Source organism: Oncorhynchus tshawytscha, linkage group LG03 (genome assembly GCF_018296145.1).
Source record: "Oncorhynchus tshawytscha isolate Ot180627B linkage group LG03, Otsh_v2.0, whole genome shotgun sequence".
In the NCBI taxonomy this organism is placed as follows: Eukaryota; Metazoa; Chordata; class Actinopteri; order Salmoniformes; family Salmonidae; genus Oncorhynchus; species Oncorhynchus tshawytscha.
The window spans coordinates 61,230,601-61,245,687 of NC_056431.1; the positions used below are offsets into that span (position 1 = coordinate 61,230,601).

The following is a 15,087-nucleotide window of genomic DNA, read 5'->3' on the forward strand; positions in this document are numbered from 1 at the left end:
CCCTTGCCTGTCCTGTCTCTGACCACTCTGCCTGACCCTGAGCCTGCCTGCCGTCCTGTACCTTTGCCCCACTACTCTGGATTATCAACCCCTGCCTGCCTTGACCTGTTGTTTGCCTGCCCCTGTTGCTGTAATAAACATTATTACTTTGACACAGTCTGCATCTGGGTCTTACCTTCAAACCTGATAATTGTCTTCTCAACCCCCTGTCATAAATGCATAGGGCACATATCGTTGCTGTCTGATGAAAACCTCTTATCTCCAACTAAATGACCATATTTTCCCATTAACAAACATACAATTATCAAACTACAGAAGCTATTTTGAATACATTTCCTTGGGCATAGAGTCATGAAATGTTCAGAGTACATTGAGGGAAGTTACTGCTTTCAATAAAAACATTTTTTTTTAAAGGCAAAACTTAGTTACTAGGTTATCATCAGACAGCGAAGATATGCTAACCTGTAGAGCACCTAGGCCTATATGTCTACATGATGGTGCAGTGGTAATAACACAATAAGAATGCCTCGAACTTCAAGGATCAGGCTACATACCTCTGCACCCTTGCTTTGTCGTTTTCTCTTCTCAAACACACCTTTGTATTTTGGCACTGCACCAGATCTAGTCCATGGAAATACAGTAGTAACAGCTGTATCTTTTATTATAAACTGAGTGGTTCGAGCCCTGAATGCTGATTGGCTGAAAGCCGTGGTTTATCAGACCTTAAACCATGGGTATGATAAAACATTTATTTTTACAGCTCTAAGTTGGTAACCAGTTAATAACCAATAGCAATAAGGCACCTAGGGTGTTTGTGGTATGTGGACAATATACTGTACCACGGCTAATGGCTGTTCTTAGGCACAAAACAACACGGCGGGCCTTATTGTTTAAGTATCCTTCGGTTTTTTTGTCCCCATAATTTCAGATCGCATTTCTCGTTCATATGCATCATCACTAAAGTGCTTTACTCACACATGCAGGGATTATCATGACACAAGGTGAGACCCAGATGCAGATACAGGAGGCAGATGGTTGGAGTCTTAAAATGTTTATTAATCTAAAAGGAGTAGGCAAGAGGTTCAGGTGGCAGGCTGCCAGGTAGCTTAGTGGTTAGAGCGTTGGACTAATAACTGAAAAGTTGCAAGATCGAATCCCCGAGCTGACAAGGAAAAAATCTGTCGTTCGGCCCCTGAACAAGGCAGTTAACTCACTGATCCTAGGCCGTCACTGAAAATAAGAATGTGTTAACTGGTTTGCCTTGTTAAATAATTATTTAATAATAATAATTTAATAATTCTAAATAATAAATTAAATATAAAAAGAGAATGGTCGTGGACAGGCAAAAAGGTCAAAACGAGATCAGAGTCCAGGAGGTAAAGAGTGGCAGACAGGCTCGTGGTCAAGGCAGGCAGAATGGTCAGGCTGGCGGTTACAGAGTCCAGAAACAGGCAAGGGTCACAACCGGGAGGACTAGAAAAAGGAGAATAACAAAAAGCAGGAGAATGGGAAAAACATACAAGACTAAATGGCACAAAGAGACAGGAAACAGGGATAAATACACTGGGGAAAATAAGCGACACCTGGAAGGGGTGGAAACAGGGATGTAATGTTGGCGGCAGAAGTTGGTACATCGAATTTACTATTTATAATTGCTACTCACCATTTTCTGCATCTCTATGTGTCTCACTGGAAAACTGTGAAATTTGGTGACGTCCTCCCTTGATTTCATGTAATCAAAGCAAATTTTATTGGTCACATACACATGGTTAGCAGATGTTAATGCGAGTGTAGCGAAATGCTTGCGAAATGCTTAGGGTTGTGGGCGGAGCAGTTGCCGTACCAGGCGGTTATACAGCCCGACAGGATGCTCTCGATTGTGGTTCTGTAAAAGTTTGTGAGTGTGACAAGCCAAATTTCTTCAGTCTCCTGAGGTTGAAGAGGGGCTGTTGCGCCTTCTTCACCACGCTGTCTGTGTGGGTGGACCATTTCAGTTTGTCTGTGATGTGTATGCCGAGGAACTTAAAACTTTCCACCTCCACTACTGTCCCTTCAATGTCGATAGGGGGGTGCTCCCTCTGCTGTTTCCTGAAGTCCACGATCATCTCCTTTGTTTTTGTTGTTGTTGAGTGTGAGGTTGTTTTCCTGACACCACACACCGAGGGCCCTCACCTCCTCCCTGTAGATCGTCTCGTCGTTGTTGGTAATCAAGCCTACCACTGTAGTGTCGTCTGCAAACTTGATGATTGAGTTGGAGGCGTGCATGGCCACACAGTCATTGGTGAGCAGGGAGTACAGGAGAGGGCTGAGAACGCACCTTTGTGGGGCCCCAGTGTTGAGGATCAGCGGGGTGAAGATGTTGTTTCCGACCCTCACCACCTGAGGGCGGCCCATCAGAAAGTCCAGGATCCAGTTGCACAGGGTGGGGTAGATACCCAGGGTCTCGAGCTTAATGACGTGTTTGGAGGGTACTATGGTGTCAAATGCTTGTCCAGATGGGTTAAGGCAGTGTGCAGTGTGATTGCGATTGCGTCGTCTGTGGACCTATCGCATTACCTGCCCCCCCAACCTCCCTCCTATCGCATTACATGCCCACCCAACCTCCATCCTATCGCATTACCTGCCCACCCAATCTCCCTCCTATCGCATTACATGCCCACCAAATCTCCCTCCTATCGTTTCTGTGTTAAGCAACATACAGTCTTTATTTGTGATTGAAATGCACTGAAAACATAATTGTGTACTGCACACAAAAAAAATATACTTTTTGGTGTGCCTGTCACAAAATTCCAATAAGCAATTTATGTCTATTTCACAATAATCTGTGATACTGGGTTGGTAAATGCACCAATGCGTGTGCAATGCATATGAGAGAGAAAAGATGCATGTTTTTGTGTGTGTAAGGATAGTTTTTAGGCATCATTTCATGCATGTAGTGTATCTCTGTCCAAACTTAAGGCAGAGAAAATCCCCATCATAATAAATGACTGTACTACACAAACAGTTACATTTGCCTCTTAGCGTGCTGATAGGAGTGTAATTCTTACATACACACTCACATTGCTTTCATGAACCATTGAAATTGGAGAACATAAACATATGCATGTTGTGATAAGAGTTTGTTTATAGTAATGGTACATTACTTAATCAACACAGTATACACAGAGCAGTCAAATGTCATCAAAATATGGCCTTCTTTACCAGCACAGATCTTTTCTCTTGCAACTCTCTCAGAAATAGGATTACTCCTAGAAAGACCGACTGGTTAAGGCCAAGTGATCTGTTATTTTTACTAGCTTACTGTCAGTTAAATTCAAATGTACAATTCCGTATTGAGAAACGTTATGAACAGTGAATATCAATTTTATCAGCATATCGATTGTGCAACCAGGGGTGGAAAGACCCTGGATCATTGTTACTCTAACTTCCGCGACGCATATAAGGCCCTGCCCCGCCCCCCTTTCAGAAAAGCTGACCACGACTCCATTTTGTTGATCCCTGCCTACAGACAGAAACTAAAACAAGAAGCTCCCACGCTGAGGTCTGTCCAACGCTGGTCCGACCAAGCTGACTCCACACTCCAAGACTGCTTCCATCACGTGGACTGGGAGATGTTTCGTATTGCGTCAGACAACAACATTGACGAATACGCTGATACGGTGTGCGGCATCCCCAGACGGCATCCCCAGCCGCGCCCTCAGAGCATGCGCAGACCAGCTGGCCGGTGTGTTTACGGACATATTCAATCAATCCCTATACCAGTCTGCTGTTCCCACATGCTTCAAGAGGGCCACCATTGTTCCTGTTCCCAAGAAAGCTAAGGTAACTGAGCTAAACGACTACCGCCCCGTAGCACTCACATCCTTCATCATGAAGTGCTTTGAGAGACTAGTCAAGGACCATATCACCTCCACCCTACCTGACACCCTTGACCCACTCCAATTTGCTTACCGCCCAAATAGGTCCACAGACGATGCAATCTCAACCACACTGCACACTGCCCTAACCCATCTGGACAAGAGGAATACCTATGTGAGAATGCTGTTCATCGACTACAGCTCGGCATTCAACACCATAGTACCCTCCAAGCTCGTCATCAAGCTCGAGACCCTGGGTCTCGACCCCGCCCTGTGCAACTGGGTACTGGACTTCCTGACGGGCCGCCCCCAGGTGGTGAGGGTAGGCAACAACATCTCCTCCCCGCTGATCCTCAACACTGGGGCCCCACAAGGGTGCGTTCTGAGCCCTCTCCTGTACTCCCTGTTCACCCACGACTGCGTGGCCATGCACGCCTCCAACTCAATCATCAAGTTTGCGGACGACACAACAGTGGTAGGCTTGATTACCAACAACGACGAGACGGCCTACAGGGAGGAGGTGAGGGCCCTCGGAGTGTGGTGTCAGGAAAATAACCTCACACTCAACGTCAACAAAACTAAGGAGATGATTGTGGACTTCAGGAAACAGCAGAGGGAACACCCCCCATCCACATCGATGGAACAGTAGTGGAGAGGGTAGCAAGTTTTAAGTTCCTCGGCATACACATCACAGACAAACTGAATTGGTCCACTCACACAGACAGCATCGTGAGGAAGGCGCAGCAGCGCCTCTTCAACCTCAGGAGGCTGAAGAAATTTGGCTTGTCACCAAAAGCACTCACAAACTTCTACAGATGCACAATCGAGAGCATCCTGGCGGGCTGTATCACCGCCTGGTATGGCAACTGCACCGCCCTCAACCGTAAGGCTCTCCAGAGGGTAGTGAGGTCTGCACAACGCATCACCGGGGCAAACTACCTGCCCTCCAGGACACCTACACCACCCGATGCTACAGGAAGGCCACAAAGATCATCAAGGACATCAACCACCCGAGCCACTGCCTGTTCACCCCGCTGCCATCCAGAAGGCGAGGTCAGTACAGGTGCATCAAAGCTGGGACCGAGAGACTGAAAAACAGCTTCTATCTCAAGGCCATCAGACTGTTAAACAGCCACCACTAACATTGAGTGGCTACTGCCAACACACTGTCAATGACACTGACTCTACTCCAGCCACTTTAATCATGGGAATTGATGGGAAATGATGTAAATATATCACTAGCCACTTTAAACAATGCTACCTTATATAATGTTACTTACCCTACATTGTTCATCTCATATGCATACGTTGATACTGTACTCTATATCATCGACTGCATCCTTATGTAATACATGTATCACTAGCCACTTAACTATGCCACTTGGTTTACCTACTTATCTCATATGTATATATTGTACTCGATATCATCTACTGTATCTTGCCTATGCTGCTCTGTACCATCACTCATTCATATATCCCTATGTACATATTCTTTATCCCCTTACACTGTGTATGACAGTAGTTTTTTTTGGAATTGTTAGTTAGATTACTTGCTCGTTATTACTGCATTGTCGGAACTAGAAGCACAAGCATTTCGCTACACTCGCATTAACATCTGCTAACCATGTGTATGTGACAAATAAAATTTGATTTGATTTGATTTGATATCAGATACTCAGATGGTCTTGGCAAACCTTCCGTCCATGTTCATTGTGCAGTGTTGTCAGGGGGACCTTGGCTCTAGGGTTAGAATCCTTGGCTTCATCACCGTATAAAGTAATGTCAGTGTGTATGTTTGCATCATGAAAACACACTAACAAAAAGTCTGCTATCATAAATATCTCTATTGTGTGACAGAATTATATATAGAGCCAGCCTCGTTCTCTCAACACATCTCACACTCAGGTTTGCATAAAGTGTGCCCGTTTTCTTCTTCCAGCTTAGTCCTTACTAGCCCTCCAGGATGATTCTTTCACTGTTTTGGTTTAGTTTAGTTTAGTTTCTCCAGGATGATTTGCTTTATCCTGTGAATGAGACTGAAGCCATTCTAAATGTGTCTGGCTGACTGGTGGTAGCTAATCCTCTATTTTTCACTGAAACGTCTCCACACGCCTCTTACTGGAGGCACACACAGGTGGGTGAAGAGCAAAGGAGGGAGAGAAGGGGTAAGGGGAGAGAGAGGTTAAGGAGGGAGAGAGAGTCTGCACTCTACAGGGATGCACCTCTGTGTGTTTTGGTATCCACACTAAACCTCCGTAACCATGGCTGTCAGTCTGACATTGTGTTGGTGGCAGGCAGGCACCGGTGGGATCCCCTAATCTTCCCTGCTGACAGACAGGTTTCCAGACACAGGATGTGTTTTATTACCCTGTTCCTGTGCCAGCAGACTGGCTGTCCAACCTGGCACCTGTTCCATGAGACATTGCACCCTTCTGAATTGTATAGTACTGAACATGCATGTAAACACACGCACAATGCACATACAGTACATGGAGACACACACACACACATACATACACATAAACATAATGCCTGACAGACAAATAAACAGACACAATCACATACTCTCAGTCAAACACGTGTGACTTGCATAAAAGAGTGGACAGTGCCAAAGCAGAAGACAAATACTGCCTGTCTTCACTTACATTGGTGTTTTGTGCTTCTTGGGACAAAACAATGACATGTATTCATTTGAATTTGAATAGGTATTGAATCAGTGTTGGGTGTGAAGGAGCCCAACAACAGGGAGTAGCCCTGAGTGACACTGACAGACAAGTCACCGTTTGTTATTCTGACCTCGGGCTTTAGCCGTCAGTTTATCTCCCCTCCCATCTCTTCTACCTCTCCATCTCCTCCCCTCTCCTCTCCCTGATCTCTCTCACCTCCATGTATAAACGGGAGGAGGTTGAGATAAAGGAATAGAGGACACAGAGAGGCGAGATGAGTGATTGAAGAGTTGACTGGCTATAGAGGAGTTGTATGAGAAATGGCCCAGAGGTGGAGAAGAGTAACGTGTGGAATTTGGAGATAGAGGGTAATCTGTTAAGAGTGAACTAAAGGCAGGGGCGGCAGAGAGTGGGGGGTGTTGGGGATTTGCAAAAATTTGCGCGCTGCTTCCCTCCTTTTTAAAATATGCCTGGAGGGCGCCACAAACCCCACCCCTTACCACCTGAGCCCCTCCCCTATCCCCTCCTCCGACCTGTGTGAGCACATCTTCCACCTAACAGAATGCTGAGCTGAGAGGGACAGACAGAGCTAGCCTGGACAGCGCAGCACACTGCCTGACTCACCCTCACACGGTGGGGCTACTCTGGACGGGATAACGTGCATGGAGCAGCCTGGAGACAGCCAAGCAGGCCAAAGAGTGGAGCATTGGTTAGAGTAGCCATGCTCTCTCCATCTACTAATGGAGGACTCTAAGTAATAGGGCTCAGCTTCAGATATCCTCTCTATCTGCTTGCTACCAGGACCTGAAGCAGCACACACACCCAGACAGTTGTTGATGTGAATGTGTGGGTAGTCCACACCTGAGAGAGAGACAGAGAGAGGGAGGGAGAGAGGTGATAGGTGAAAAAGAGAAGAAGAGGAAGAAGAGAGGAGGAAGGAATACAGAAATCAAGTTAGACCAACTAAATCTCAAACTTGCTGTATCTCAACTTACCTGTGACTGAACCTGTGTCTACACACACAGACACTCAGAGATAAGTTGAGAGGAGATGTACAGAAGAAGTTAGACATGGAGCTCTTACTTGGAGACGGAAATCTTGAAGACCACAAGAGGGACAGGTCTGGGAGCTGTGTAGAGTTCTACCAGGTGAAAGTGAGTGAAAAACCACACTACCTTATCTTACCTTATTAATGTTTTGTCTTTCTACCCACATGGCACACTTATTCATGTTTTGTACTAGGATATAATTCTACACTGGGCCTTGGCAATGTGGGCTCAGGCATGTGTTTGTTTTTCGATGAAGCTTGAGCAGGGGCAGACAGGGCTGGTCCATTTTTAGCTTAGTGGGCCTGTCTAACAAAAAATATGTGCACTAAATTAGCATTATCAGGTTAATAATGGAGGCCTCAAGGAAAAAAATTGTCTGCGTGTTAGAAATGCCAGATGTGATTTCTGGTCCCAGTCTGCCCCTGTGAGTGAGTGAGCGACACCTGTTGATCAAGTCTTGCTCACTAGCTGTGGAATTTGTAGTTTTCCTTTTGAGTTAATATAGTTATCGTGTGAAGTACATTGTACATTTCGGATAGACAGCTATGGCTATCTTCTACCTCTAAAGATTCTCAAATGAAATCTCTAAAGTGGTCAAATAATCCAAACAAATAAAATTCAATATAGAGACTTGATCATTCATGACATCATGTCAGTCTCTGTCACACCCTGACCATAGTTTGCTTTGTATGTTTCTATGTTTTGTTTGGTCAGGGTGTGATCTGAGTGGGCATTCTATGTTGTGTGTCTAGTTTGTCTGTTTCTGTGTTTGGCCTGATATGGTTCTCAATCAGAGGCAGGTGTTAGTCATTGTCTCTGATTGGGAACCATATTTAGGTAGCCTGTTTGGTGTTGAGTTTTGTGGGTGATTGTTCCTGTCTCCTGTGTCAGTGCCACACGGGACTGTTTCGGGTTTACACGTTTGTTGTTGTTGTTGTTGTTGTTGTTGTTGTTGTTGTTGTTGTTGTTGTTGTTGTTGTTGTTGTTGTTGTTGTTGTTGTTGTTGTTGTTGTTGTTGTTGTTGTTGTTGTTGTTGTTGTTGTAGTTTATTCATGTATAGTTTTCTTATTAAAAACAAACATGAATTTCAACCACGCTGCATTTTGGTCCTCCTCTCCTTCGACGGAAGAATCCCGTGACAGTCTCGATGAATATTCAGACATATCACTTTGCCATATTCTCTAATATGTGGGTTAGTGTTCCTTGTGATAATACGTGACCTTGTAATATACACTGAGTGTACAAAACATTAGCAACACCTTCTTAATATTGAGATGCACCCCCATTTGTCCTCAGAGCCTCAATTCGTTGGGGCATGGACTCTACAAGGGAGGCTGGCCCATGTTGATGCCAATGCTTCCCACAGTTGTCAAGTTGGCTAGATGTCCTTTGGGTGGTGGACCATTCTTGATACAGGAAACTGTTAAGCATGAAAAACCCAGCAGTGTTTAAATTCTTGACACACTCAAACCATACCCCATTCAAAGGCACTTAAATATAATTGTCTTGCCCATTCACCACCCTCTGAATGGCGCACACACACAATCCATGTCTCAACTGTCTCAAGGCTCAAACTCTTCTTTAACCTGCCTCCTCCCCTTCATCTACACTGATTGAAGTGGATTTAATGGGTGATATCAATAAGGAGTCATAGCTTTCACCTGGATTCACCTGGTCAATGTCAAGGAAAGAGCAGGTGTTCCTAATGTTTTTTACACTCAGTGTATATGACTATATTTGTGACCTGTGTGACCGATCTGGCACCAGTACAGAGTCTCATGACTGTGACTGTCTTTCTGAAGTTAGTTCACAGGGTTACAGTAGAGCATCAGGTGCCTTCGTGTGAGCATGTTAGCAGCAAGTTAGGAGTGTGTGTGTGTGTGTGTGTGAGAATGTATGTGTGTCCATCACATGTGCTTGGTATAGCAGTGAGCAGAATGCGGGTAATGAAACATGAGAGACCTATAAGGTCTGTGATTTAAAAAATTGCGGCCCAGGTTTTTGTTTGAATTAGCTATATATTGACTCCATATGAGTTATTACAGTATAGTAATGATCAGGAGAGTTTGGGGGCGTGAAGCAGGAATGTGCTATAGGCAGGGGTATGAACCAAAATTATTTTCCAATAATTTTGTTCTGAACAGAAGTACTCTTTTTTTTGTTATGTTCCACTGTTGCAAGATGCAGCTGAAATTTTACGGGTGGGGAGAAAGCGAGAGAGAGTTGAGGAGGAGGCTTGAAGCGCTGGGCATCTTAATATTACATACATTATCTGAGGTCCACAGAGTTATACCTTGGAGGAGCGGCTTCTATGGAAGAACTTTGAATGTCCTTTGAGCTAGCTGGCTAACAAGCTTGTGTGTGCATAGCAGCATCAGAAATAAAAATACTTCTTACCTTCTTGTAGTTAACAAATCCAACGTGAAACGGGATTTCTAGGCCTATTGTATCCTTAACTAGCATTATCCATTCTCTCTTCCTATTTTCTGAATCGCGCTTGTAACGTCAGTACAGTAGCCTATGCTCCAGAGGGGGAAGGGCCAGGTGGCCTAAACACTCACACGCACAGGCAAATATTATAATCTTGCAGGCAGACACTGGAATACGTTTCTTAGTGACAGAGTGAGGGCTTTGCATAGACGCCCTGTTGCGTTTTATTGTGAGAGTATAAAAAATGCCTGGAACATAAAATAACATTATTAAGCGGTTCCCATGCTTTTAATATAATGTTTCTGTTCCAGAACAGTATGGATCACTTTCGTTTCAGGTTTAATTTCTCTTCCTTGAAAATGTTTGTTCTTTTACAATTTTTGGATCTGTTCCCTGAACCAGTTCCAACCTCTGGCTTTTTGTGTTCCAAGCGTTTTACATTTAGAGTAAATATTTACTATAGTAAATGTAGGTGTGGATTGCATGTGTTAATGCATGTGCCTTGACTCTATAGCGTGAGCTAGTTAGGTTGGTGAGGGGGAATGTGGGTAGTTGTTGTGTACATAGAGGGAGTGATATGATCAGGTTTGTGTCCCCATCACATCCCTATTATCTCACACACACACATGTGCACGCACATACTGCAAGCAGAGTGTATGGAGAAGGGGGTCCATTTGTTGCCTAATCAACAGGTGGCTAACACTGATAAGTCTACTGTAACAAATATTTGTTCATGTATGGTCATTTTGTATCTTTACGCAGCACACCTTTTCTCAGAATCACACCTATTCCCAGAAATGTACTTTACATCTATGTTCTGTAGATGCTAATAACAATCCTCAAATTGATCTGTCTCTGAAAGCTGAGGCGGTCGGATCTTAGACGTCGGGGTGGCAGTGCAAGGTATTAGACCAAATAAGAAAGATTATGTCTCAATGACCCCATGTTTTCAGGTTAGGGAGGAGGGATGGAGGAATGGAGGGATAATAGAGTTTATAAGGCGCCCTTTTGGACAACAGCTTTGAGGACTCTGAGGAGAGGGAGTAGAGGGAGAGAAGGGCAAGAAGCCGGAGAGGGAGAGAAGGGCGAGAAAGGGGAGGAGCTCCCTCTACTGTTCACCTTTGGTGCAAACAGCCCCCTCCCCCCCAATTAGATGAAGGAGAATTAGCCGACCCCCCAGAATGAGCGCCTGGGTCAGGGAGGATTAAAGAGCGTGGGGGGTTTGTAGGGGTTAACAGGGTTTGTTTTGGTCAAAGACAACATGAGTCAACATGGCTACCTTTTAACACACAAGCCACTAGAGAAATGGAGAAAGAACTAGAGTGCTCCAGGCCATCATTCACTATCTAGTAAATTCATGATCTAGAGATCAGATTGAACAATTAGACACTGAAGTATGAGGAAGAGAGGTAGGATGTTTGTCTCTGTGGTTTGATTTCCAGAACTCGCACAGTTCTGTCTACTATATCTGTTTCTCTGGAAGTACTATTCTGCAGCTGATGTTGTTGGGATTATTTCCACATCATAGTTGGAATGTTGTGAGCCAAGCTGCTTCAAGATGGCCAATTAGATTGGCTGGTTTGAGTTGGGCTCTCTGGGTTGCTCCGCCTCCCAAGCCATCCGTGAAGCAATTAGGTCATTAGGTTGGTTGGGCCACGGTGCTTTCTGCACCAGGGAATCCTGGCTGGGAATAATGTAGTAAAAACACAATGTTTTATTTTTTCTTATTATTCTGTTTGAAGCCCTCACCCAAATCTCACTGTGTGAAACCTCCATGGAGGCATAGAAGGCTGTCCATTCACAGTGCTTGAAAAAAATATAAACAGGATAATTGGCTTTCATGTGGACTTTTGCAGAATTCAGAGCAATAGAGCAGAGAATAGAGAAATAAAGTTTCCCTTCAAGCACCCAACGAAGCAATGGAGCATCTGATTCATCCATTGGGCTATACTGTTCTATTCTGGGATGTGGCAGATGATGGATGACCGACAGGACAGCTGGAAGGAGAAAATAGAGAGAGATTTTATTGAACACAGGGACATTTTCCGGGAGGGAGGGAAAAACTTGTTTCAGAGTCTGCAGCCAGCCAGAGAGAAGAGAACAACACTAGCGGTTTCAAATTCCTTCAACGGTTTAATGATGAATGAATTTGAACCATACTGCTTATAGTTTTATGTTTGCTTGCCTGCATGCTAAAATGAATTACTGTACAGTAATGAATATGTACATGCAGTGTGCGTTGCGTTGTATCAACATGTGTTGTGTCATGGTGTCAGTTTAATCTCTGAAAGCTAACAGATATAGGATCTTAATTTTAGCAAATGTTTCTACAGCAGGAAAATAATCCTGCAGCTACAAGAAATGTGAATTATTATGTGCATTATAATTAATGCACATTTTTGTAAGGGAAAATCAAGTCTGAAATTTCACGGTGGAAGTTACACATTTCTGAAGCCTTTTTAAAACTCAAATACACTACAATGTTTCCCTTGCAAAGGGGTGATCAAGTTAAGATCCTACATCAGTTACAGAACACGGTGTTTTGATTTGACAGATAACCCCTGTACCGTGCTATGGTTTAATATATTTTGGTTTTCGATTTCTTGTTACTCGTCTGATTGACACTGTTGATAAATCCTGTGGCCAATTCTTGCACTGACAGGCAGGTGAAAATGTACAGATATCATATATTGTCAGGGCAGAAGCACAATCAATATCTGTCTCTGGGGAGAACTAGAGCAAAAAGCCAACCCTTGTCCTTCATCCGTCAGACACAAGATAACACACACCAAAGAGAGAGAGAATGGCATTTATTTGGTTCATTTCTCCTCTCTCATCTCCCTCTCTCTTCTGTCTTTTAATGTCTACTGAATGTTGTGAGAGGTAGGTGGTATAAATAACTTAATCAACCTCCTCCTCTGCAATGAGGTTTGTGTGTCTTGTCTCCTATATGTTCACTTTGATCTGATAGGAATTTGAGCACAGTGAAGTTTATCTACTGGCTGCATTTTCACTTTATCATCAATACATGAGAACAGAGAGCAAGATAGCGGCTTTCCACAAGTCTGGCTCATCTGTTGATAGGGAGGCAGAGAGAGACGAATGAAGGAGGGAGGGAAGAGAATATAAAGAGAAACAGAGGGGCATTCGCCTGATTATTAGAGAGATTTTTAGCAGGTGAAGGTTAGTTATGGGATTCCATTATTTCTCCTCAGGACCAGTTGTGTGTGTGTGTGTGTGTGTGTGTGTGTGTGTGTGTGTGTGTGTGTGTGTGTGTGTGTGTGTGTGTGTGTGTGTGTGTGTGTGTGTGTGTGTGTGTGTGTGTGTGTGTGTGTGTCCGTGCGTGTGTGTGTGTGTGTGCGTGCAAGCGCAAGTGCAAGCGCAAGCATTGGTGTGTTTTTGGCATGAGGCCCACTAAGAAATACACTGAGTGTACAAAACATTAGGAATACCTTCTCTTTCCATGACATAGACTGACCAGGTGAATACAGGTGAAAACTATGATCCCTTATTGATGTCATTTTTTAAAATCCACTTTAATCAGTGTAGATGAAGAGGAGGAGACAGGTTAAAGAAGGATTTTTAAGCCTTGAGACAGTTGAGACATGGATTGTGAATGTATACCATTCAGAGGGGGAATGGGCAGGACAAAATATTTAAGTGCCTTTGAACAGGGTAGGTGCCAGGCACACCGGTTTGAGTGTGTCAAGAACTGCAACGCTTCTGGATTTTTCACGCTGAACAGTTTCCTGTGTGTATCAAGAATGGTCTACCACCCAAAGGACATCCAGCCAACTTGACACAACTGTGTCACAACTGCATTGGAGTCAACATGGGCCAGCATTCCTGTGGAACACTTTTCGACACCTTGTAGAGTTGAATTGAGGCTGCTCTGAGGGTGAAAGGGAGTGCAGTTCAATAATAACTAAGAAATATAACTGTCCATTAGTCCCTTGTGTGACCATCATCAGAGTCCCTCTGCTCACACCTCCCTAAAATGAATCTGCAGCACCAAAGGGCACACACTCACACATTGTAAACATAAAGAAAGAGACATGTACATATTGTATTCACATTCCAAAGGTGCTCTGAGTGAATCCATCTCAAATTCCCACTCTATATTTTTTAAACTGATAAACAAAGGATACCACCACCTCATAAGTTCTTCTCCTCTCCATTCCAAGTGAGTGGACACACTGTCTGCCCAGTAGATGTAGCAGAAGCTCCTTTTCTGGAGCCAAACTTTCAATCCATCATTCAAGAGCATTACTAACCTTTGACCCTACTGATACTCACTGATTACAGTGCTTGCCGCTAGGGCACAGTGCTAGGGTGAGTTGAGAAGTTTGGAAAATAACGTCTACCATGGCAAACGCAAGTCTTTAGATTTTTTTCTAAATCAAAACACTGTTGAAGTGCGAATCACAAAGATGTCATGTTTCGACTGTCACCATGCAGCGTGCCACCACAGTACTTGAGAAAGAAAACCATGATCTCCACTTCCTGAAAATCCTGACTCACATGAGCCGGTCACCCACTCTTCTCCCTCCACACACTCTTGTCTGTTTCAAACACTCAAGTACATCACGTTTTTGAACCTCTGTCCTCTCTTTGTAAACTCATGGACTTGACCCACGTACTATTCTCAGCCTACTGTTAATTTGTGTCCGATCGACTTGATTCGGTCTTATGTAGCAAAATGTGACATCATGTTTACAATCATACCCTACAATTGTGGAACAATGGGAAAGTAATTCTGCTTTGAAAGTTGATTCACTTGTAACCCCACTTTTAAGAAACTGTTCCTTGAATGTTTTAGTACACCTACTGGAGACCTCTTCTTTGGCTATACTCATTCAGAATCGTTCACACCCTCTTAAGCCTTAGCCCCACCCATCTCTTTAAGGATTCACATGTGAGGCCATTTGCTATACAGAGTGAGTACGGTAGTGTACTAAACAAAGATTTCAAGACTAAAGGCTGGTTTATACTACGTCTATCGACATGTCTGTAGACCGTTGTCGCAGTGGCATCAAGAACATTCTATTGTCGTCCGACATCAAACTTGTTATTGTCGTTATGAAA

General features: G+C 44.0%; 1 protein-coding gene across 1 annotated transcript in view; it reads left to right on the plus strand.

The window, feature by feature from the left end:
- The first annotated feature begins 7,404 nt into the window (after positions 1-7,404).
- arhgap20 (Rho GTPase activating protein 20) overlaps positions 7,405-15,087 on the plus strand; it is a 75,307-nt gene continuing 67,624 nt past the window's right edge. Inside the window, exon 1 of the mRNA XM_042319782.1 lies at positions 7,405-7,677. Coding sequence (XP_042175716.1) covers positions 7,594-7,677 — 84 coding nt within the window. The 5' untranslated portion in view covers positions 7,405-7,593. The remainder of the gene's footprint in view (positions 7,678-15,087) is intronic.